General features: G+C 39.3%; 1 protein-coding gene and 1 long non-coding RNA gene across 5 annotated transcripts in view; one reads left to right on the forward strand and one right to left on the reverse strand.

The window, feature by feature from the left end:
* PTPRR (protein tyrosine phosphatase receptor type R) overlaps positions 1 to 24245 on the forward strand; it is a 273598-nt gene that overhangs the window by 164825 nt on the left and 84528 nt on the right. For all 4 annotated transcript variants that reach the window (XM_061416475.1, XM_061416476.1, XM_061416477.1 and 1 more), the window contains one exon: positions 8752 to 9014. In XM_061416475.1, the coding sequence (XP_061272459.1) occupies positions 8752 to 9014 (263 nt within the window). The remainder of the gene's footprint in view (positions 1 to 8751; positions 9015 to 24245) is intronic.
* Positions 521 to 16404, reverse strand: LOC133247540 (uncharacterized). Its single transcript, XR_009736423.1, has 5 exons — positions 16289 to 16404; positions 8663 to 8787; positions 7776 to 7883; positions 2175 to 2309; positions 521 to 1130 (listed from the first exon to the last, which is right to left on the reverse strand). It is a non-coding gene; the product is annotated as an uncharacterized LOC133247540 (long non-coding RNA).

Below are 24245 nucleotides of genomic sequence, written 5' to 3' on the forward strand. Positions count from 1 at the left end.
AGACGATGAAGTTAAGTTTATCTGATACAACTTAACCACTGACAAGTTCACATGGAGGACTGGTCAAATGTGATTCTCTAAAATAAGCTTATCTTTGTACATGTTCAAGTGTTTTTGATAATGATCTTGATTTAAAGTAAGTTTTTTCCTCGGATCTCTCTGTAATAGTTACACTATCACTCTTGTGACTTTCAAACAAATATATTCTGGTTTCTGTTTCCCATAATTTTGTTGATTCCATGGCAAAGGAAAAGATATAACTCAGAAATTTCCCTCTGGCATTAATTATATTTATGAAAGATCAAATGCCATTATTTGTGTCCAAGCCTTCCTCATATCATAGAAATGAAAAGCATGTGGTTTTGTTATGAAATTATATAGGTAAATTACTGTCACGGAGGATTACATGCTCTGTAACAATAACATAAGGCTTGGCAAAATTTTTGAAATATGGCATATTGTTTACTTTCCTTAAAATTAAAAAAAAAAAAAAGTATGTTGCCAGGCATAAAATTAGACACGCATGACATTTTCAAATGTGTGACTTATTTAGCACCTCTCAAATGTGAACGCAGAGTGGGTGGCGCAGCAAATAGACAAATACAATTTTCCAGGGAAAAACGTGTGGGCAATTTCCAATCCATTCAGTCTGTTTTAGGTGGAGGAATATATTACTGAGAAGAATTAAAACTGGAATAAATAATAGAAAGAATGTGGTTTATCACCTGCATTACATCTCCAGTGCACTTAGAAGTTTATTAACAAGTGCAGAAGTATTTATGGAATTAGGTAGAGCTGTCTACAGACCAGATTGCTACTGGAAAGCAATTTGAGTTTATTTGTTTTTGGCTGTGCTGGGTCTTCCTTGCCACATGAAGGCTTTCTCTAGTTGTGGCGAGCTAGGGCTGCTCTGCATGTTGGTGCACGGGCTTCTCATTCAATGGCTCCTCTTGTTGCAGAACACAGGTTCCAGGTGCTCCGGCTTCAGTAGTTGCAGCACATACGCTCAGTAGTGGTGGTGCACAGACTTAGCTGCTCTACAGCATGTGGGATCTTCCTGGACCAGAGACTGAACCCACGTCCCCTGTGTTGGCAGGTGGATTCCTGTCCACTGCACCACCTGGGAAGTCCTGGAAAGCAGTTTTAGAAAACACATAAAAAGTAGATGTTTGGGTCAATAAAATCTCTGCCCGTAGAAGAGCCATCAATATGTCATTCAAAATGTTTGTCTAGTCATGGTCTTGGTAGTGGACAAAGCAAACTCTCTATTGGACTACCTAATGTAGCCTGAACATCACAAGGAAAATTCATGTCAAAGGTGAACATATACAGCCACACTTTTCTAATATGTTATAGGTAATTCCTAGTGGTTCAGGAAATGGGACTAGATTCCGAGCTGGAATGCTTTGGTTACAGAACCATTTTCCAAAGTAGACGTATCTCTCAAACTAATTTTCTGTTTTTTTCTGTATTAATAGAAACCATTCAGCTCAAAATACAACCCTCTCAATAATAACAAAAATAATATAACAACTATAATAGCTAGTTTCTTCCAGGCAGTACTAAATGTACTGCCTGGTACTAAACAATATATTTTTAACACACTTCATTGACATACAAAAATCTGTACATGTTTAATGTAAACAATTTGACGAGTTTGGAGACAAGCATACACCCATGAAACCATCACCATAATCTATGTCATAAATATATCTATCAGCTCCAGTAGTTTCTCTTTTCCTCTTTATTATGATTTGTGCTGTGATAAGCACACTTAACGCAGTATCTGTCCTCTTAGCAAATTTTAAGTATACAGTACAATAATTTATTAATTATAGACTTTATATATAAACACAATGTATTTTAGTTTCCTAATTTTACTGAAAAGGAAACCAAGATCAGAGAAGATAAGTGACTTGACCAAGAACAAGCAGCATGTGGGTGTCTGAGAGCAGAGGTGGGAATTCAAATCCAAGTCTATCTGGATTAAAAGTCTGGGTTCTTTCCCGTGATTTTATATGTAAAGGGATCACACTGTAGTTTCTTCAAATCCTGTCACTCTGTCTTGTGAACATCTATTTCTGGCCACGAAGGAGTCTAGAAATCAATGACAATGTCTGTGTTAATTAGAGACATTCAACTCAGGCAGACGTAATAAATGTGTACTACCATACCTGCTGTCGACACAGCTCTATTTTACACCTAGTGCCTTGTACTGGACATCATTTTTACACATCTGTCTCTTCTGGAAGCCTGTGAATCCCCAGAAGCGAGGACTGTGTGCTATCTTTGCCCCCACAGTGTTGTTCCTGCAATGTAGTAACAAGCGATCCACATTTTATTCAACTAAAAGAAATGAATGAACTGTTTCAGAACTAACTGTAAACTACTGCAAAGGAGAAGTGCTATGACTGTTAGTTGGTGGCATCCTCTTGAGATCTGAACATATTTTAATCCAAACAGATGTTTTTTGTGTTAGTCACCTATGAGTTTTATTGAAATGTATTTGATGTCTGACATTGCATAAGTTTAAGCTGTACAACTGAATAAGATTTTTAAAATGAAAATTATAAGCTGCAAAATAACTTTATAGGATTATTTTAAGCTTCCTCTCATTTGTTTCTCTGGTTTCTCTGGTTCTCTTCCTCCTGTTATTTTTTTGCTCCTGCAATAGTTTTGATTTTTACAGATTCTTTCATTCAATATTCCATTCTCTTTCTTTTTTCAAATGATCAAATGAGTGTGTTGATAATCCCAAGATTTAAACAGAAAGTTCTTAAAGGGAAAGTTATATTGACTTGCCACTCCAACAGCAAGCTTTTAGGTAGAGTTTGGAAACAAAGTCCATTCATATAGAGAAACATACATATGGTATATTCCAGATCTCGATCTGCACAGAGAAAAATTTCTGACAACACTTTTTCAGAGGCTTTGGGAAAAAGATGGGGAAGAAGATCTGTGGGGATTTAAAAGACACTGTAGTGGAGAATGATTATAGGAATACGTCAGGAAGCCTGGATTCTAAACTTCATTTCTAACTTGCCATAAGTCACTCAACCACGGATTTAAATGTGAAGTGACTGACTATACCAGGTGATTTTTAAGGTCCTTTATACCAGTTTCTCGACAGCAGCACTGCTAACATGTTGGCCTGGATAATTCTATCAGGAATGGGGGTTGTCCTGTCCATTGCAGGGTACTTAGCATTCTCTCCAGCCTCTGCCCCCTGGAGGCCAGTGTCCCCCTGCACACACCCTAGTGCACGCTGTATGTGTGTGCATGCTAAGTTGCTTCAGTTGTGTCTGACTTTTTGCAACCCCCTTGACTGCAGCCCACCTGGCTCCTCTGCCCATGGGATTCTCCAGGCAAGAATATGGAGTGGGTTGCCATGCCCTCCTCCAGGGGATCTTTCTAACCAAGGATTGAACCCGTGTCTCATGTCTCCTGCATTGGCAGACAGGTTTTTTACCACTAGCATCATCTGGGAAGGCCAGTACCATGACCAAAAGACATTTCCAGATGTGGCCAAATCTCCCAGGAGGGCAAAATTCCTGCTGGGAAGTGTTGGGAAACACTTCTGTAGAGCTTAATTCCATGACAACTGCTCTATAGGCCAAGTACCAACCTCTCCAGTTCTTTTCACATTTTGTCAGACAGACCAGCTCTCTCTGTTGAATATTTAAACAGTTCTTAGGAGTATTGTATATTCTCCAGGTTCTGCTTCCCCTAATTAAAGATGTAGAAATCAGCTTTTACACATACTGCATAGATATAGATTTAAAAAGTGACCTCTAACCAGAGATGAAGTAAAGAGATGATTGTAAAATATGTGGCGAGGTTCACCACCAAGAACATAAGCTCATGAATGGTATAGAAGGACTTTGAACCAGAGCTTGATCCAGCAATCCCACTGCTGGGCATACACACTGAGGAAACCAGAAGGGAAAGAGACACGTGTACCCCAATGTTCATCGCAGCACTGTTTATAATAGCCAGGACATGGAAGCAACCTAGATGTCCATCAGCAGATGAATGGATAAGAAAGCTGTGGTACATATACACAATGGAGTATTACTCAGCCATTAAAAAGAATACATTTGAATCAGTTCTAATGAGGTGGATGAAACTGGAGCCTATTATACAGAGTGAAGTAAGCCAGAAGGACAAACACCAATACAGTATACTAACGCATATATATGGAATTTAGAAAGATGGTAACGATAACCTTGTATACGAGACAGCAAAAGAGACACTGATGTATAGAACAGGCTTATGGACTCTGTGGGAGAGGGAGAGGGTGGCAAGATTTGGGAGAATGGCATTGAAACATGTGAAATGTCATGTATGAAACGAGATGCCAGTCCAGGTTCAATGCACGATGCTGGATGCTTGGGACTGGTGCATTGGGACGACCCAGAGGGATGGTATGGGGAGGGAGGAGAGAGGAGGGTTCAGGATGGATTTTCTTTTAAAAATTAAAGAAATAAATCAAAAGAAAAAAAAAATGAACCAGAGCTAATTTTCCACTAACACCTGTCAGTGGAACTAGGGAGAAGGCTGACATTTTCTTGGCTTTCTCATTTCCATTTTTAAAATATTTATTTATTTATTTGCCTGTGCTAAGTCTTTGTTGCAGCACGTGGGATCTTTAGTTGTGGTATATGAGATTTAGTTCCCTGACCAGGGATTGAACCTGGGCCCCCAGCATTGGGAGCTCAGAGTCTTAGCCACTGGCCCACCAGGGAAGTCTCTCTCATTTCCATTTTTGAAATATGCTTCTCCAAAACTCTAATGTAAACAGACAAGTGAATGTTTTGATTTATGTATTATAAGTGAAGTGAAGTCACTCAGTCATATCCGACTCTTTGCGGATGGATGGAGGAGCCATGGGATTTTCCAGGCAAGAGTACTGGAGTAGGTTGCCATTTCCTTCTCCAATATGTATTATAGTTGACTGTGAAAAAGCTTAGAATATACAATATATGCATTATCCTTGATTAAATAGATTTTTGTAAATATATGTCTGTTTCTTTTCTCATTCAGGAAAATAACTTACTATTAAAAAATGAAAAGCTGTCTCAAATTCTAATTTCTTCATCTTCAGTAATTACGTATTTATCTTAATACATACATGTCATCTAATTGATATTGTTCTATTGTGGGTTTTGTTTGTGCAGAATGTTGACAAAGTGCTTTTTGAAGGTTATAGAAACTGAAAAGAAGCAGCAAGTCGAAAAACATCTCCCCATCCTTAGGCATTATCTTCAGTATTTTCTATCCTACAGAAAGTAGTTACATGCCACTTAATATTGAACATCATTTTTCCTTATGCAATAATATTTGTCACAGGAATATTTAGAACCCATTGTTTCAAAAATTCAAGATTTAGCTTTACCGTTCCATAGTCAACTTTTATACCACCCGTATAAAAGTTACCACGTTATACAAAAGTGAACTGACATAAAAGGCAAGAAGGACTCTCCTTAATTTCCTGGCAGTTTGATTTATAATATGCATTTCTAGTTATACCTCATCTGTGCATAGTCCTTTTCCTTAAAAGAACTTTATTTTTTAATATTTCTATTTATTTATTTATTTGGCTGTACAGGGTCTTCATTGCAGGATTCGGGATCTTTAATTGCAGCTGGATGGCATCACTGACTCAATGGACGTGAGTCTCAGTGAACTCTGTGAGTTGGTGATGGACAGGGAGGCCTGGCATGCTGCGATTCATGGGGTCGCAAAGAGTCGGACACGACTGAGCGACTGATCTGATCTGATCTGTGAACACTTAGGTGCAGCATATGGGATCTAGTTCCCTGACTAAGGATCGAACCTAGGTCCCTGGCATTGTGGGTGTGGAGTCTTAGTGACTGGACCAACAGGGAAGTCCCAGAGAGAACTTTCAGTGTACAAAAATGTACTCCTAGATTTGGTGATGTTCAAACCCATTGCTAGAATCACATGGGCAGCAGATGTGATTTCAGAGTTGATCTTTAAGAACGATGGTGTGGCAAAGAGCATGCACATAAGGGGTGGGAAGTGATCAGTCCTTTGAAGCAGAGGGGCCTTGAGTTTGGCTCTCCCACAACTAACTGCTGACTTTGGAGCAGCCACATTAGTTAGCTAAACTTCATTTTCTTTCATGTATAATTAGGTCAGAAGGACCTCTATTTCATATATATATAAATATATAAAACCTGTATATATGTTATTGACACACTGATAATGTTGCATTTAAGAGTTGAATATTGTGAACATGTAAATTATCTCATTTAATATTCACCAAAGCTTTATGGGATACTATTATAATCCTCATTTTATTAGTGAGTGATGACCCTCAGGTTGGGAGGGGTCAAGAAATGAATGTGCCCACTACACACAGCTGCAAGATACAACAGAGAGAGAAACATCAGGAATAAAGACTTTAAGTAAATCTTCCAAATTAATGTTGTGACTTGGGAGTAAAATGTTTGAGTCCCAATTCTCAGGTTCTAATATCATAGAGGTCTGCTCTAGATGTGAATCTCTACCATAATTTTGTGCAGTGAGGCTGGGACGGTGGTGACCTTTTCTTCCTTTTGCCCCAAGCACACAGGTGGGTGGGACAGCTGAGGTTCCGGACTCCTTGGAGGAGCCTGTAGCCAGAGAAAGAAGGAGGTCTTTCTTTCCTAACCTCCTAACGTCCTAACTTCCGTTCCCTCTGTATCCCTAACTAAAACTATATTCATCCATATTTTTTTCTTTGCCCTCTTTCAACTTATTTCTTGTTATTACAATCTGAGATGTTGGAACTAAATAAATTTATTTTTCACTCTACATTTAAATAATTCCAGGGCTCCCTTTCATATTACAGTTTCTATTTCTTCAGTTCTTCATTTGGAGTCATATCTCTCATGACTCTGAGTAAAGTTTTTTCAGGAAGGGTAGACAGGTAATATATCTTATGAAACCTTGTGTCTTTGAGAAATTGCTCCTGCTGGCTTTATTCACATGAATATCAGTTTATCTAGGTATGGGATTCATATGTCCTCTGTAATATGCATTTTTTCTCAAAGTCATAAAAATTGCTCCATTTTCTTCTCACATTCACTCTTCTTTCAATCGACATACTTTAAAAAAAAAACTAAGAATTTTTTTCATTCCATATCCCTAAATTCCATAGAAACAGGATACAGACTATTTTGTCTATTTTGTACTTCACACAAGGCACTGAAAAATAGTTTTGGATGACTTGCTTCTCTCTCTTATTCTGGCTTATTATTTACCATAACTCTTCTCTGAAGTCCATATCCCATCTTTTCTCTTGTTTTCATCTTCATTTGTTTCTCCTTTGCTATAGATTCCATGCAGACTCTCAGTTTTGTCATATCTAACTGATTGTATTTTCTGCATTCTCAGTTCTGTTCTTTATTGCTTAAAAGAAGATTTACACCCTGCTGCTGAGTTTTCAGTTCTTTGAATTCTTTTCTTCTTAATTTCAGTCTAATACCTTCTCATCTTAGATTGTTGTGTTTTTGTTTCATCCTGATTCTTTTTTTTATAACTGAAGTAGAGGAGTTATCATCAAGAAAGGAGAAAAAACTATGAAGCCATTATACTGTACATCTTAAACTTTAAATGTATACAATGTTATATGTCAATTATATCTCAGTAAAACTGAAAAAAGACTATATTAAAACATATAAAATATAAAATTAATATTTTTAAAAGAAAAGGAAAAAAAGGGGAAAGGGGCTTATAAAAAGGAAAGCCTGAGGACAGGAAGGACAAACCTTGATCTCTTCACAATTTGGTCCACTGGCGTGTCCCAGCAAAGTCAGTCCTATTCTTTTAAAAGTTTTAAAACTTTCTGAATTGAGTTAGCCATTCCAGAAAGAACTCTGAGAATGAAGAAACATGACACTTTGGCTTTTTTCCAACACACATTAAAAATTTTAAGGAGCAAGAAGTAAATAAGAAAATTCTGATTGTCCAAATTATTCTTTAACATGGGCCCTAAATTTTAATTTTTTCAAGTATTTACTAGATACTCAAATTAATGTGACTAATGCATTTCTTACATTAAGAACTTGTGGCTTATTGCATTGCTATGCTTTAATTAATACTTTATGAGACTTTCTTCTTACACATTGTAGTGGTTGCAGATCTCTATTTCTATAGAAGTCATAAGTCTCTATATCATGGCTATTCTTTCTATAAGTTTTCCATGTCAGTCGTTTTAAATTAGAGTTTACATGTGATCAAACTGACATCTGATACTTTTATAAAATTAGCCATATTTGTTTTTGAGTTCTATTTGAAAAGCAGACTCATGTACATATATGTTTAATATGTTTGTACTCCTTGTGAGGGCATGTTTGCTCAGTCACTTCAGTCGTGTCTAACACTTTGCAACCTTGTGGACTGTAGTCCACCAGGTTCCACTGTCCATAGGATTCTCCAGGGAAGAATACTGGCACGGGCTGCCATTTCTTCCTCCAGGGGATCTTTCTGACCCAGGGATTGAACTCAAGTCTTCTGCATTGCAGGTGGATTTTTAAACACTTGAGCCACCAGAGAAGCCCTTTGCACTCCATAACTGTAAACAAACTATCTTTTTGAAGAAAATCCTCAATAGTATAAAACTGAGAAATTTTCCTAGGAAGCTTTGCTCACTTACTTTGGTTTGTCTTCTAAGTTGGGATGGAGATCATATTCTGTTGTTGAACATGAAAAACTGACGGAAATTTTTTGTATCTCCTTCCATAGATTCTTTACAGATTAAAAGAAAAATTTCAGCTTTCCCTGAGACAAGATAAAGAGAAAAATCAGGAGATCCACCTATCACCCATTGTATTACAGCCTGCACATTCTGAGGACAAGACAGCCAACAGCATGGTCCAGCCTGAACAGGCTCCAAAGGTACTGAGTGTGGTTGTGGACCCTCAAGGCCGATACACTCCTGAGATCAAAGCTACCACCTCTGTCTGCCCTTCTCCTTTCAAAATGAAGCCCATAGGACTTCAGGAGAGGTAAGAACTTTTTCTAGATTCCCCTGCCAGGTTGCTTTTTTTTTTAAAGAGTATTCCTAACTGACAAGGATAGAACTAGACACGATTGGCATACTGGGTAGAATCGTTCATCACCAAATGAACACTAGGAGGAAGTGGTTTTTGTTGTCCCCTAAAAGAGTCTAGCTGTGTTATCAATAATCTTTCAGTCCCATCTGATTTTGATAAGACTTGGGTCTGGTGTAGACCCAAGTCGAGTCTTCTTCAACTACAGGAGAGCTTCTATAATCATTTATTGAGTGCTTTTTTTTTTTCCTTGTTTTTTTTTTTTTAAATTTTATTTTATTTTTAAACTTTACAAATTGTATTAGTTTTGCCAAATAACAGTATCACGTTTAATTGTCATCAAAACTCTAGTAGATAGAAGGTATGGGAATAAGAATATTTATTAGACATAGTAGAGTATTTCCCACCAAAGACCACATTCTTGTAAGAAGGTAGAAAGAGTCTATACCACAAGTTAATTTTTATAAAGTTTTGCCTCTGCTTCCCTTGAGCCAAACAAACAGTAAATATCCCAAGCTTCATGACGTTATTTTTGATGTTTACCTGCCTTTGTGATATACTTGTACTGGTCCGTTCCCATTTAAAGCAAATTTAAATAGGAAAACTAAAATATGCAAAATATTTAAATAAGGGGCTAATTCTTTGCTTCCTCAAAATTTTAAGTAAAGCTTTCCCGTGGTATGTCTTAAAATAAGAAGCTTTGTGCTTACATTTGAAATATGATTGATATTATATCCAACACTGCACATCAGGGTAGTGGGAAACTGAGAATGTCTTAAGGTTCTTTCTCCCAGGTTCGTCCTCTGCTTATTTCCCTGGGTCTCCATTTTCTATCACTGTCCTTGTTGTTGCCTTAGGTTTTTAGATCATGTATGTAAATTTTGATTGTATTTTTTTATCACATGTGCACACATACACCCCACATTTCAGAAAATATATTTTGGGGCTTTAAGAATTGCAAAAGACCAAGTGGGTAATTCAAATTTCTTTGAAAATATTATCAAAGAACAATAAATGAAGTGAAAAGAAAGGAGTTTGTTGCAGTTATCTCCAACGTCCTATAAGAGTACTTTGACTCCATCATGGAAGGGAAATGGAGAACAATCAAGTCATTCTTCCTACCTCCTCCCCCAGAAGCCTTGGTTTCCTTATGAATCTACTTGGGTCTACATGGACCATTCTCTTACTTAGATGCCACCAAATTGCTGTCTGGGCTGCAATCTTAAAAGGCAGACAAGATGAACTTTCTCCCTAAGGCCAACCGGAAGAATGACTCCAGACCCAGCTCAGCCATTTCTGGATTGAGTGATTTCTGTCTATCTGGGTCTTGCTTTCTTCTTCTGCAATATGAAGGAGCTAAACTTGACTTTTTCATTTCCTTCAGGCTCTTTTATGCTTGTTACCTAAATTAGTTTCAGGCCTTTATGTTTGCTTCAAAGAGAAACCTTGAAGAAGGTGTCTGAGCAGCAGTGGTGTAGAAAGGACAGGGTGGCAGAAAAGATCTGGTCAGATGAAAGTGATAAGGGGGTCACAAAGATGATTTAAAGTTGATAATAAAACTGACTGAAAATCAGACTAATTTTTATTAGCATCATGCACCACCAGTTCTGAGCAAGGTCAGCAGTTTAGTCCTCTGGGGAGAATCTATTTCCAGTATCCTGCCCTTTGTTGGCTACTTCTGGGCATGTTTGAATTTCAAGGGGCAGAAGGTTAAGTATCCATTAATTCATTGAAATGAAGTGAATGTTTAAGAAAGGATTGCACAGTGATGGTGTCTTGCTCCTCTTTGTGGTCTACTTGGGGGACTCTGGAGAGTAAGTGTGTGATCCGTATTAAGTGGATTCCCTGCCTCCTGGTCTACAGACTTCCCTGCATCCCCACTCATTGCCTTCCACTTCCTGCCTTGAGCAGGAAAAAACTCTTCTCTCCACAAGGGCTCCAGCTCCTCCCTCCCCACCCTGATAACTTACTCTATCAAATTTCTTCGTCTATGTTCAATGGCAACCTTTTTGCTGATGCAATGCCCTCAGCATGAAAATGGTTCTCTTTTGTATCAAAGAAACTCCCTTCATCCAGTCCCTCCTCTGATTTTTGTCTTTTCTTCCTTTCTCAGATGTGTCTTAAATAAGCAGTTTATTTGGTGCCTTTATGATATTCTTTAAGTCTCCATCCTCACTGTTTCTCTCACATCTTCTTGCCAAGTATGTCAGTGGTCTAACCACCAAAGTCAGAGCACATGTTTTGTTTCTTTTTACATCCAACATTAACACCCACTTCCTGTTTGAAACTCTCTCTTCCTTTGGCTTCCAAGACATTAGTTTTCCAGTTCTTGAGTGGCTTCTTTTAGGCACTGATAAACTTTCTCCCCATAACTTCAGAGTTTCATCAGAGAGGTAGATTGAGCTGAAGATACTTCTTTAGGAATCAACCATGTAAAAGGTAGTAAGAGAAAAAGAGGAAGATGGTCTTGGATTACCTGTGTGTGGTTGAACTACCCAGAAAAGAGACAAGTGGTCCTGGGGTGAGGAGTGGAGGTAAGGAATAGGCAAGAGATATGGAGAAGGCAATTCAAGCATCGCTTTCTCTTGAAAGTCATTACTTCCTTCTGCTTCTTCCTCTCACTCACCTTCCAACCCAGATTCAGTTCCTTCTCCCTCATGCCCCTCTATCCTAGTCCCATAATCTTGTATGCATACAGTATTTATAAACTTCTTAGGTAAAATTTTTAATAATCTGTCTTACCCCATAAACTCTAAGCATCTTTAGGGCACATATATGCTTTATTTGTCTCTTCCATATAAAACATAATTCCTAAAAAGCAAGAGCTCCTGTAAATAAATGCTGTAATGAATGTGTGAATGTTATATTGAATAAGCCTCAGGTTAACAGCCAGTTCTTGTAGGGAAACATCTAATTTATTCCATCATCCCTATTCTCATCCTGTGTTTCTACCATAATTCCCTTGCCAAGATGTCATAGTAATGAGGGTTTTAAGAGTGGTAAAAGATGAGAAATATACAGTGTTCCATATAGAAGAAACTTTTCTGAGAATTTTAAGCCTTAAAACATAATTTATGTTTATATGTTCTAATGGTGCCTTTAAAATAGGCTTGTGTTTTATAGCCTTCCATCTCCTGATCCCAGAGTGAAATAATAATCCTCTGTTTATTGCATGAAAGTCTGGCTTCATTAAAATCACCGTGAGATCATAAAAGCTGCATTATGAGTCACTTGTCCCCAAAAATCTTTTGGGTCATACCATATAAATCTCTCATCCCTTAGGGGGAGAATCTATCCCTCTGACATAATTGATAATAGAATATAATTTTAAATTAAAAATAAATAAAGGAAAATATAGAGACTAACTGAATATGCTTGACTGAGTACAAAGGGTATACCCTGAAAATTATGCAGATTAAAGAATTATAAGGGGACAGAGCAGTCCCCTTGTTTTCCTCTATTTCCAACTAGTCACCAGGTCATATGGATCCTTACTACTTGGATTTCCTCATTTTCAATTCCTCTCTTTGTAGCCATCACCCTGGAACTAGCTCTCATTACTTTATATTTACATTATTATGTCCTATGATTATAAAAATGGCATTAGGACTAATGGGATTATATATTTCACGTATATGACTTTATTTCATCATTTCTGTCTGATCTAATACTCTTCCCTCCCTCAGTTCATACTATACACTCTTCAGATTTATCTTGCTATAACAATACTTACATTATGTTACATTGCTGTGAATGAATCCTCAATAGCTCCCCTTTGCCTGCAGGATAAGGCACAGACCACCTTGATGAGCCTTAGAGGTCCTGTAATTCTGGCTCTGAATGTTCTATTCACCACAATGCCCCCAAGTAAACCCTGCAGTCTGTTCTCAGTGGGCCGTGTCCCTGTCTATGTGTGCGGCTTTGTTCACCTGGTTCCTCCTCATCCTCCTTACTGCTATCTCTAGTCTCCAGGTCCCAACACGAAACTTACCTTCTACCTTTGGCCATGACCCCTACTGAAGCCCACAGTGTTTTTTAACACCTCTGCATTCTCACATGTACCACACTTCTAGCAGCGATTTTAATTAAAGAATCATTCAGAAAAGGACTGAAATGGGTTTTTGATAGATTGTCCTGTCCCCTCACCAGCTTGTGAGAGTCTTAACGACAGGTACAGGCTCAAGATATTTCTGTGTGTTTCATATTCCCATGTGTTCCATGGTTCCTGTAAGCACAATATATTGTAAACACTTGAAAACTATTATGGAGTTAATTAAGTAATGCTCCTTTACATATGAGGATCTCAAATATTTATTTTAAAAATTCCATAAAAACAGATAGTCTAATGATAAACTATGAGCTGGGTCTCTGTGCTAATACTACTTGACATTTACTAAAAAAGTGACTCAAAAGGTTAATTAAATCCTTTTGGTACAGTCTTCCCAATCTACAAAATAGGTATGATAGTATCTGTTCGACCTTTTTTCAAAGGATACCATAAAATTAACAATCAATATAGGGACCTTCCCTGGTGGTCCAGCAGTTACACTGCTTCCACTGCAGGGGGCGTGGGTTCAATACCTGATTGGGGAACCAAGATCCCATGTGCAATGCACTGCAGACAATTTATTTTTTTAATTTTTAAAAAATTTTTGAATAAAATTTAAAAAACCCAATCAATACAAAATAATATTATTCTTTTAAGAAGGAAAATTAAATCTAGTACTGTTTTCATTTTTCATTCTCCGATCTCATTCCATAAGCCTGTACTAAGTGAGTTTTATTTTTGAACTTAAGAATGTTGAAACTTCTTTTAAATTGATTTGATACAGTTGAACCTGCTATCCGACATCATAAATATTTTTAACTGTTGCTTGACTTACAGGTTTTCTCATCCTGTTTATAAATTTGGATATTTAATACTATTTAATAATTATTAATATCAAATTAAATCAATTTTCATCTAACAAAGAAATTCATTTCCTACATGAGTCCATGAATTTGAGAGCTACATTCAGGTGCTTGCTCCACACTTTCTACATGTATAACTTGCTTGTTCACCAGTGATGAGAATAGCACATGCTGTGCAAAGGTCTTGTGACAGTTAAGCCAGACAACCAATGTCACAGGCTGGCTCAGCAGGAGGCCACGGTTAGCTCCTATTCCTTCTTCTTTTGTCCCACTCCTGTCCTCCTCAAATTCTTCTCTTGTCCCTCTCAAGGAAACTGTATTTTATAGCTGGTTTTTGCCAGCTTCCAAATGCCCAGTAAACAAGAGATCACACTCAGATCTTAGAATGGTACACTTTCTTCTGTATGAAGACAGAGAACTTGTAAATAGAAGTTTCTGCAGATTTCCCCTTTAGGCTATTGTGTGACTAATGGAGCCAATTTTATAGGAAGGAAATCAACAGGTAGATCCACATTATTTCCTCATTTTTCTCATCTGATTTTCTATTAGAAATAAAAAGCGAGCAAAGGCAATTAGAAAACTGTCCAGAAAGGAAGGATGGACTCATTATAACAAGGCACTCTCACTCCTGACTTAAATTTGCCTCAGAAATGAGTGAATGGGCCAGTAGGCGTATGGCATTAATGAAGGTTTTCTTCCTATCATAATCAAAGTCTCCCCAGACCTCCCAGGGTCACTGATACCCAATGACATTCATTCTCTAACTTTTCTTACACTGTACCACAGCATGATTTGTTCTGGTGTCCATAAATACTGTGCAAATGATGAAAAAGCACCCAGGTATGTGAGTTTAAAGGTTTTGTTAGGGGTTGCAACCTGGCTGAGCCTGGGAGATTTCTTTCAGAGCTGGAAAGATGTCTGCAGTGGAGGAAGCAATGGAAACGCGGGCATCAACAAGAGAATGCTGAGTGTTCTACACCTAAATTCAAAGCCTTTGTTTACTGTCATTTCCTTGAGGCAAGGGAAATGTCTTGACTTCCATTCCCCTGCCCTCCCTTACAGAGAGACCTTTCAGTGCTCAAAAATTTTAACTTAGGAGCGCTGTGCAGTGTTTAGTTGCTCAGCCGACTCTTTGTGACCAGTCCATAAGGACTGTAACCTGCCAGTTTCCTCTGTCCATGGGGATTCTCCAGGCCAAGAATACTGGAGTGGATTGACATGCCCTCCTTCAGGGCGTCTTCCCAACCCAGGGATTGAACCCAGGTCTCCAGCATTGCCACAAGGTCTCCAGTGAGCCACAAGGGAAGTCCAAGAATACTAGAGTGGGTAGCCTATCCCTTTCTCCAGCAGATCTTCCCGACTCAGGAGTCAAACCTGGGTCTTCTGCATTGCCAGAGGATTTTTTTTTTTTTACCAGCTGAGCTACCAGGGAAGCCCTTAACTTAGGAGATACATACTTAATTGTTCCTCAACTGATCTCCCTTTGGAGATATAAAGTAAAGGAAAAAGTGTAGAATGTGTACAGCTGAGCATCAGGGTACAAAGTATAAAAAATACTCTAGAAATTAATATCTGTATTCACCAAATGGACCCATGGGTGAAAGAGGGCTTGAACTCCCTCATTTTCTGTTTAGTGAAACTGAGACCCAGAATCTCCTTTCTTAGTTGTTTCTTAGGTGTTAGATGAGGTTCCTTCCCAGGTAGCGCTAGTGGTAAAGAACCCGCTTACCCAGTGCAGGAGACATAAAGGACGCGAGTTCAATCCCTTGGTTGGGAAGATCCCCTGGAGGAGGGCACGGCAACTCACTCCAGTATTCTGGCCTGGAGAATCTCCATGGATGGAGGATCCTAGAAGGCTTTATGATCCATAGGGTCGTAAAGAGTCAGACATGATTGAAGTGATTTAGCTATGCCCTAAAAGCAGCCTGAGACAAGGATTCTTGTCCCAAGTGATTTAGAGAAAGCTTCTGGGAGAAGCCTAAAGGTAAGTAGGGGAAGCAAAGAGATGATTTGCATTGACGTCTGGCCTCAGCCTGATCACACAGGGAAAGCTGGAACGTGAGACGTTCCACCTTGAGGGCATCTGTACCCCCATGTCAGTCAGCCATTGACTTCAGGCCACCTGAGGATGGTGGAGGCATTACTCCCCAGATACTGCGGGACTAGGCCACTCCCATCAGCCGGGGGCGATTCTCCAGAGAAGTGGCAGCTGCGTGCCATCCTCGATCAATACTCCCAGCAGCTGGGGAGGAGAAGGTGCAGGCACCAGTCTAGTAAACGTGATCTGGGTGGGGAACCAAGAGCGTTACTCCACTCACCAAAGGTGATGACACCAGTTATAACAGAGCCAAGTTTATATTCCAGATTTCCTTGATCTTTCCAGGCTGTTGTGCACATACCATAAAGCCTCCTTCAAATAAACACTATTTGTTCTAGTGGAATTTAGAACCCGGCACCATGGAACACTGTCTATCAACCACGGTTCATTGGCTCAGCCTGACAATATGAGGATAATAATATAACAAACAACCCTTTAGAGATCAATCCTACTGAACTCCAAGTAACGTCAATGAAATTAACTCAGTGAGATGTAGTGACCCTTTATATGCACTTTCTCATTTAATCCTCACAAGGGACTTATTATCCCCTCCTTACAATCAGGAAACAGAATTTACATTATTGCCAAAATAGCAGAATAGTAAATTTCTAGGGATGAGAAAATGACAAACAGAATTCGAACCCATGCAGTCTGGCTCCAGAGAACGTTCTTCCAACTGGTACTATATTGTGGGGGCGGGGGGAAGAAATTTGGGGGGTGTGGCACATTCCTGTCTTTTATGGAAAATATGTGAAAAATATATTATAAATCAGTATGTTTATGGAGTGTCATGCTGTTATTCCTCTTAACAAATTTCATGCTTGGCTTTTGGAATGCTTTTTGGTTTCTAAATCAAGTAGAATTCAGCTTTATTGTGTATGCATGTATATATATATTTATTGGCTGTGCCTTCGCAGTTTAAACATGGGACCTAATCACTGGACCACCAGGGAATTCCTCTAGATATCGGTTTTATGAAATTAAGTTTCAAAATGTTCAAGGCAGATAATGATCTCATGGCCCATCTAGAAACTCACTGTCAGCCGCAGGTTTTTCTCGCATCTGGTTGCTCCCACTCCAGAAGCCTGGTGGTAATCCAACATGAAGGACCAAGATGGTGGCAAACACAAATATAGTAAAGAAGGCAGTCTGAAAGGGAGACATGAGGCAGCAGCTCAGAAAATTCAAGTCAAAACTGCTCTCCAGGGTTGTGGCAGGGAGGTCTCTATTGTTCAAACAGCCTGAATAATAACTAAGTCCATGTCACCAGCCACTGTGCCTGCATGGGAAGAGAAGTTGAATAATGAAAGGTAGCATACTGACCACTCACCTACCACATGCTGCCTACCACCAGGCTAATGTATTGATTTCATCTCCTCCACTCTTCACAGCATCCCATGAGGCAGGTACTATTTTTATTCCTTCTTGCAGGCAAGCTAACAGAGAGAGATTGAATATCATGCACAATGTCACAAAGAAATAAAGATGGAGTGGAAGGGTTAAATCTGAACAGTCTGGCTCCAAAATCTGCACATATCCACTCTGTTCTACATCCTCCTAGATAATGCAGATGATAACACTTTAAACTTCTCTTATTTTATAATCATATCCTTACAAAATGTTTTTATGAGGATGTCCATGTTTGGGGAGGCTTTGGAAACATGCTGCAGCCCTTCATTAGTGAGGAACATCAAGCAGGTTTTTTCTTTATTTGTAGGACAGGCACAATCACATTTTTCTAAAGGGGAATGAGATTCTGAAGGGTAAGAACAAAGCTTTATATGGTTCTTTATTATTTTTTTAAAAAAACACTGGAATTGAAAGGATGGAGGAGAAAGTTTTTAAATCTGCCTTAAATTTTTTATGGTAAATGAGGCAAGTTAATAGTGGTAAATGAAAGAAATGACAGTGGCTACAACCCAGGAAGAGTAGAACAGAAATCAAGATATATTTTTAAGGAATTAAATGTAGCAGTGTTCTGCCTAAAAAGGTAAAAATTGGCCATCACTTATTGCAAGCACAGACCTAGCTTCTCTCCAAGCAGACTGAAATGTTTGAGCCTGTGTGAATAAGTCCCGAGAGTGCAGAGGTGGAAGTAGCTCTACTGACAATCACTATAATAGCTCCTTTCCCCTCTCCACCTTTCTTTCTTCCCCACTCATGGCCCTTGGCAGAGTAACAGAGTAAGTCCCACTGGGTCCTCTTACTGCCATTTCTTCCACCAGACCACCCTTCCCACAGGTTGCCTCATCCTGAGATTCAAGTAAAAAGAGCTTCTCAGAACATCATCCCACCCCATTCTTCAACATCTATGAACTTGAAACCTGATCCTGACACTGGCTTCCAGCTTTACGAGGTGATCTCTGTGTCCACTCACACTATGGGGTACAAATTTCAGCAGGCTTCTGGGAAGTCTTAAGGCCATTCTGTAGCGTCTGACCTATTTTTTAAAGAGAATTATGTGCTTCCCCCAAACAGCATGATGATAGCATTTCAACAGAGTTCTTGTCCTGACCTTCAAGGAGAGGTTGTGTGGTATAATTGTTTGAGGTTCATATTGACCAATTCCTCTTTCCATGATTAAACTAGAATTTCACTGTGGAGAGTTCTAAATGCACTGCTTTTTTAAAAAAATTTATTTTATATTGGAGTATAGTTGATTAACAATGTTGGCTAGTTTCAGGTGTACAGCAAACTGATTCAGTTATACATATACATGGATCTATTCTTTTTAACCCTCTTTAGGGCTCCCTTTATGATTCATTTGGCAAAGAATCTGCCTGCAATGCAGGAGACATGGGTCCCATCTTTGAGTCAGGAAGATCCCCTGGAGAAGGAAATGGCAACCCATTCCATTATTCTTTCCTGGAGTATTCCATGGACAGAGTAGCCTGGCAGGCTGCAGTCCATGGGGTCACAAGAGTCAGACATGACTGAGTGACTAAACCACCAGCACTACCTTTCAAATTGCTTTCCGTTTAGGTGATTACAGAATATTGAGCAGAGATCCATGTCCTCTACAGTAGGTCTTTGCTGCTTCTCTATTTATGTATAGAGAACTCTCAATCTATCCCTTTCCCCTACCTTTCTCCCTTGGTAACTGTAAGTTTGTTCTCTAAGCCTGTGAGTCTGCTTCTGATTTGCCTGATAAGACAAATAAGCTCATTTGTCTTATTTTTTTTAGATTCCCCATACAAGAGATAACATGATATTTGTCTTTCTTTAAAGTCAGATTTCTAGTCTTTGCTAGCAGACCATGTTACAGATCTTGGTGTACAGGTTGACAGAATTAGGTAAAATAGCCCTTTTTGGAGAAGTGTTTTAATCAGGGCAGGCACAGACAATTCCCAGAGTATTTGGCTTCCTATTTTGAGAGAGTCCAGCTCTGAATCTCAGTTACTGTGTCAGGAGATTTTAGCTTATAGGCAAAGTCGTTAGCTTTTGGAGTTATTTGAAATGTGTCATAAAGCTACAGCTCGGGGTCCTACTCTCTGCATTTAAAGGACTGTATGAATATTTGTTTTCCTGTAAGTTGATGTTCTACTCTGTTCTTATCAGATTTTCCAGCTCTTGATACATGACCTCTTTTAGAAACACACTGAAAAATCACAGATCACTCACAGGAGATGACTTTAGCAAAATTATTTTTCAACCGATGGATTGGTTTGGTTTTTCACCTGTAAGTATATTACAGACATAAAAGTGTCATTTCCATTTAGCAATTCATCATGATTTGTTGTTCAATCGCTCAGTCATATCCAGCTCTTTGCCACCCCATGGACTGTAGCACACCAGGCTTCCCTGTCCTGTACCATCTCCCAAAATTTGGTCAAACTAATGTCCATTGAGTTACTGATGCCATCCAACCACGTCATCCTCTGTCATCCCCTTCTCCTCCTGCCTTCAATCTTTCCCAGCATCAGGGTCTTTTCCAATGAGTTGGCTCTTTGTGTCAGGTGGCCAAGGTATTGAGGCTTCAGCTTCAGCATCAGTCCTTTCAATGAACATTCAGGGTTGATTTATTTAGGATTGATTGGTTTGATCTCCTTGTAATCCAAGGGACTCTCAAGAGTCTTCTCCAACGTCGTAGTTCAAAAGCATCAGTTCTTTGATGCTCAGCCTTCTTTATGGTCCAGCTCTCACATCCATACATGATTACTGGATTTTCTGGGTATAATTTAAACAGGGTAGCAAGGCTCTGTTTTCTGATAGGTTCTGAAGTCCGCCCAGTCCATCTGATTGTATTGATAGTACTATGGGGAAATAGTGCCCTCCAGTGGATAACTGCATGTTGAAGCAATTATTAGTCTCATCTAGTCTCTAAGAGTTGGGCACGACTGAGCGACTTCACTTTCACTTTTCACTTTCATGCATTGGAGAAGGAAATGGCAACCCACTACAATGTTCTTGCCTGGAGAATCCCAGGGACAGAGGAGCCCAGTGGGCTGCCGTCTATGGGGTCGAACAGAGTCGTACACGACTGAAGCGACTTAGCAGCAGCAGCGGCAAGGAAAGGAAGCTGGCTCTTGTTTTTGTTAAAAAAAAAAAAAAATCCATAATGACTTCAATGTCCTCTCTGTCAGATGAAGCCTAATCTTTTTTGGCAGATACTTTAGAAAAAGGTCTCTGTAACTTGAGAGCAAATTGGTGTGAACGTTCTCAAATATGATATACTTTCTAAAAATGCTTAGCTTCTAACCATTTTCATTTCTCATTAAATCCACAAGTAATTTTAAAGACAATGTGTCAGATGGAATTATTATTGCCTACTATGTCTTATAATATATGAATTCTTATATTTAGGAGCCATTTCCCTCCCCTAAATCAGAGGTTTGAATATAAGCCTCAGTATTTCTTCCCTTTTCCAGCCTTTTCACCCTGCCTGCCTCACTCCTCATTCCCCCCCACCCCCTTTTTCCTCTGGATTCTGATTTCCCTACTTGGTGGTGTCGATAGCACAATGCCTGATACATACTACACGTTCCTTAAATATTTGTTAAGTCTCAATATGGAAAGGGCTTTCCTGGTGGCTCAGATGGTAAAGAACCCACCTGCCCAATACAGGAGACGCAAGAGACTCAGGTTCAGTCCTTGGGTTGGGAAGATCTCCTGGAGAAGGGACTGACTACCTACTCCAGTATACTTGCCTGGAAAATTCCATGGACAGAGGAGTCTGGCGGACTACAGTCCACAGGGTCGCAAAGAGTCGGACACAACAGAGCATGCATGCACAATGTGGAAAAAGAAATAAGTTCTTAAAATTTGGTTTATTCTATGGAAAGAAATACTTCAAAAAAAATAATAACAGATGATCCCCATCGTTGCTCCATTGCTTCCAGACAGAAGTCCTCTCTGATTTCTGGCCTCATGAACCACCACGAGGGGCTGAGAGACTCCCCTTGTCTGTCCTGGATCTCACACTGCATCACAGGGCACGAACAGACACTTATAAAAACCCTCATTCTCCTGCTCTGAGTATGGTTTCCTGACTCATTAGTTTCACTCTTGTTACATTTTATTTGCTGTTGAATTTTGGTCCCTGAGTTAGCATCTTGTTACTAAATATTCAAAATAATATTCTTCTCCTGATAGAATCTTTAGTCTACCCACAGATTCTAAAAGACAAATTGGAATTTTAAACCCACTTGAAGCAATAACGTGAGTAGAAATGATTAAGTGCTAAAGGACCTATGAGAGTGAATACATTAAAAGTACAGCAAAGACCTGCTATATAGCCTGAAGGAATAGACCTCAAACCTGTATCCTTGGCCACATTAGTCTCTGACAGACACTCAACACTGCATCCTTTTTCCAGTCTGTCTTTTTTTCAATCATTCTCTTTCTCATTCCTCAGGGCACCTTTTATAGATCTGTACTGTCCTCCTTCCCCACTCCAGTACTCTTGCCTGGAAAAATCCCATGGGCAGAGGAGCCTGGTAGGCTGCAGTCCATGGGGTTGCAAAGAGTCGGACACAACTGAGCGACTTCATTTTCACTTTCATGCATTGGAGAAGGAAATGGCAACCCACTCCAGTGTTCTTGCCTGGAGAATCCCAGGGACGGGGGAGTCTGGTGGGCTGCTGTCTATGGGGTCGCACAGAGTCGGACATGACTGAAGTGACTTAGCAGCAGCAGCAGCAGCAACTGTCCTCCTTAAATTCCCTTCCTTCTTCCCCCACTCTATCCACAGAAAAAAATAAAGACCTCTGGGAACAAAATATCTTTAAACATACCACACACACACACAGAGACCCATATGAATCTCCTAAGAGCTCATTCATCTGTTTCCTTACTTCCTAGTTTCACACGTAGTAGGGGTTCTTTAAATATTGGTTACATGATCCAATGTTAGCATTATTCATGTTTCAGCTGTGAAATGTCCCTTTAGTTCTAGAAAGCCCCAGCACAGAGGAAGCTTCTCACTTGCCATTTCATTCTTGGTGCTTACTTTCTCCAACCACTTATGGTGACCAATGAGCTTTTTCGATTTTTTTTTTTTTTTAGGCCTATCTGCTCCTGTTTAATGAAGAGTCTTATAAAATTAAAAAGATTCTATCCCAAACTTGGTATTGTAGCATAAATATGCATCAAAACACTTGAACAAGAAACATCATGCAGTTGAATGAGTCTACATTTGTGAAGTAACAGGTTACAAATCTGAGGGCTCAGATCAAGAGATTGAAAGTTTTTCCAGGAGAGGCAGGATTTCTTCATCTTTGAATATTCTGTAGAGCTTGGATGGGTGACTATCCTTATCCTTGTCTTTACTTTCTTATTGCACATTTTAAAATGCCAACCTTCTTTTTTAAAAGTAATCATAGGCATTTTGCAGAAGGAGGTGACCCTTATGATCTCAACCATGGTGATAATGGCTTGATTTGCCATCATCACGTTTTGTAGAAGACAGTTTATTTCTTGAACCAGCCTTTAAAGTGTATTATCTTTTAAAATGTTTTATTGCCCACTCCATCCTCATAATTCATGGAGGGTTAAATATATCATGGGCAGAAACTAATAGGAAAAAGCTCTTATTTTAGCCAAAATTTGTACAAGAGAAGGACTTAGGTAACTGGAGCAGTTTAGAATAGAGTAAATTTCCTTCCAGTTGAATGGGTGAGAATTCAAGAATGCAAGTGATAAAGCCTTATGCATATGTAAGGTATGGGGGCAGATTTTATGTATTTTGTGATTTGGGCAGATTGAGTCCAAGAGCTTGGTTGGTACGTATTCTGGAAGAATGCACACAGAAATATTATTAGAGCGATTGGTCCCTCCATCAAATGTGAAATCCTTGACAGCCATGCTCTCAGCAAATGTGTGAGTAATGCCCCCAAATTTTCTAATTTCTGTTTTAAAAACCCTTCCATATATGACCTGTAGGGGGAGCACTGAAACAACAATATACTTACAGAGTGAAAATGTACTCCTCGGTGTATAATAGAAATTCCCAAGCAATATTCTGCAGCTATACAGATCAAGGTGGGGAGGGTGTCTCATGAAATCTTGACTATGGTGTCAATAAGAGTCATTCTGAAATACGTTTGTTATGGGTTATCCTGCCCTGAGGTGGGAGCATATGCCCAAAGTCAATTGGCATTAGAACGTCAAAACCCTAAAAATATTAATAATAAGTAAAGTAATAAAACATGGCTTACACATGATTATATGACCCCACACATTATCATCCTTCAAAATACTACACTATGTCGTTTAGTGTAGTGAACGAAGCTGTAGGCTCCTTGGGATAAGGATGATGTCTTACATCATTAATACTTGTATTGCTTATCAAGGTACCTGGGGCACATTAGACCTTAACAAGGGCTGACTCCCCCCTCTCAGGTGATGCAGTTGGTAAAAATCTCCCTGCCAATGTGGGAGATGTAACAGATGTGGGTTCCATCCCTGGTTGGGGAAGATCCTCTGGAGAAGGAGATGGCAACCCACTCCAGTATTCTTGCCTGGGAAATCCCATGGACAGAGGATCCTGGCGGGCTACAGTCCATGTGGTTACAGAATCAGACGCGAATAAGCACACATGCGCTGAGCTGTGCTGTAATGCACCCCTCTCTCATCTCCACTCGCTGTTGGTGGCGGTAGTCATGTGGTAGGCATGGTGGTAGTCTGGAAGTAGGTGGTGATAATAGTAGAACTAGGGCATTCTTGAAAAATAAAAAATA

Source organism: Bos javanicus, chromosome 5, assembly GCF_032452875.1.
Source record: "Bos javanicus breed banteng chromosome 5, ARS-OSU_banteng_1.0, whole genome shotgun sequence".
NCBI lineage: Eukaryota > Metazoa > Chordata > Mammalia > Artiodactyla > Bovidae > Bos > Bos javanicus.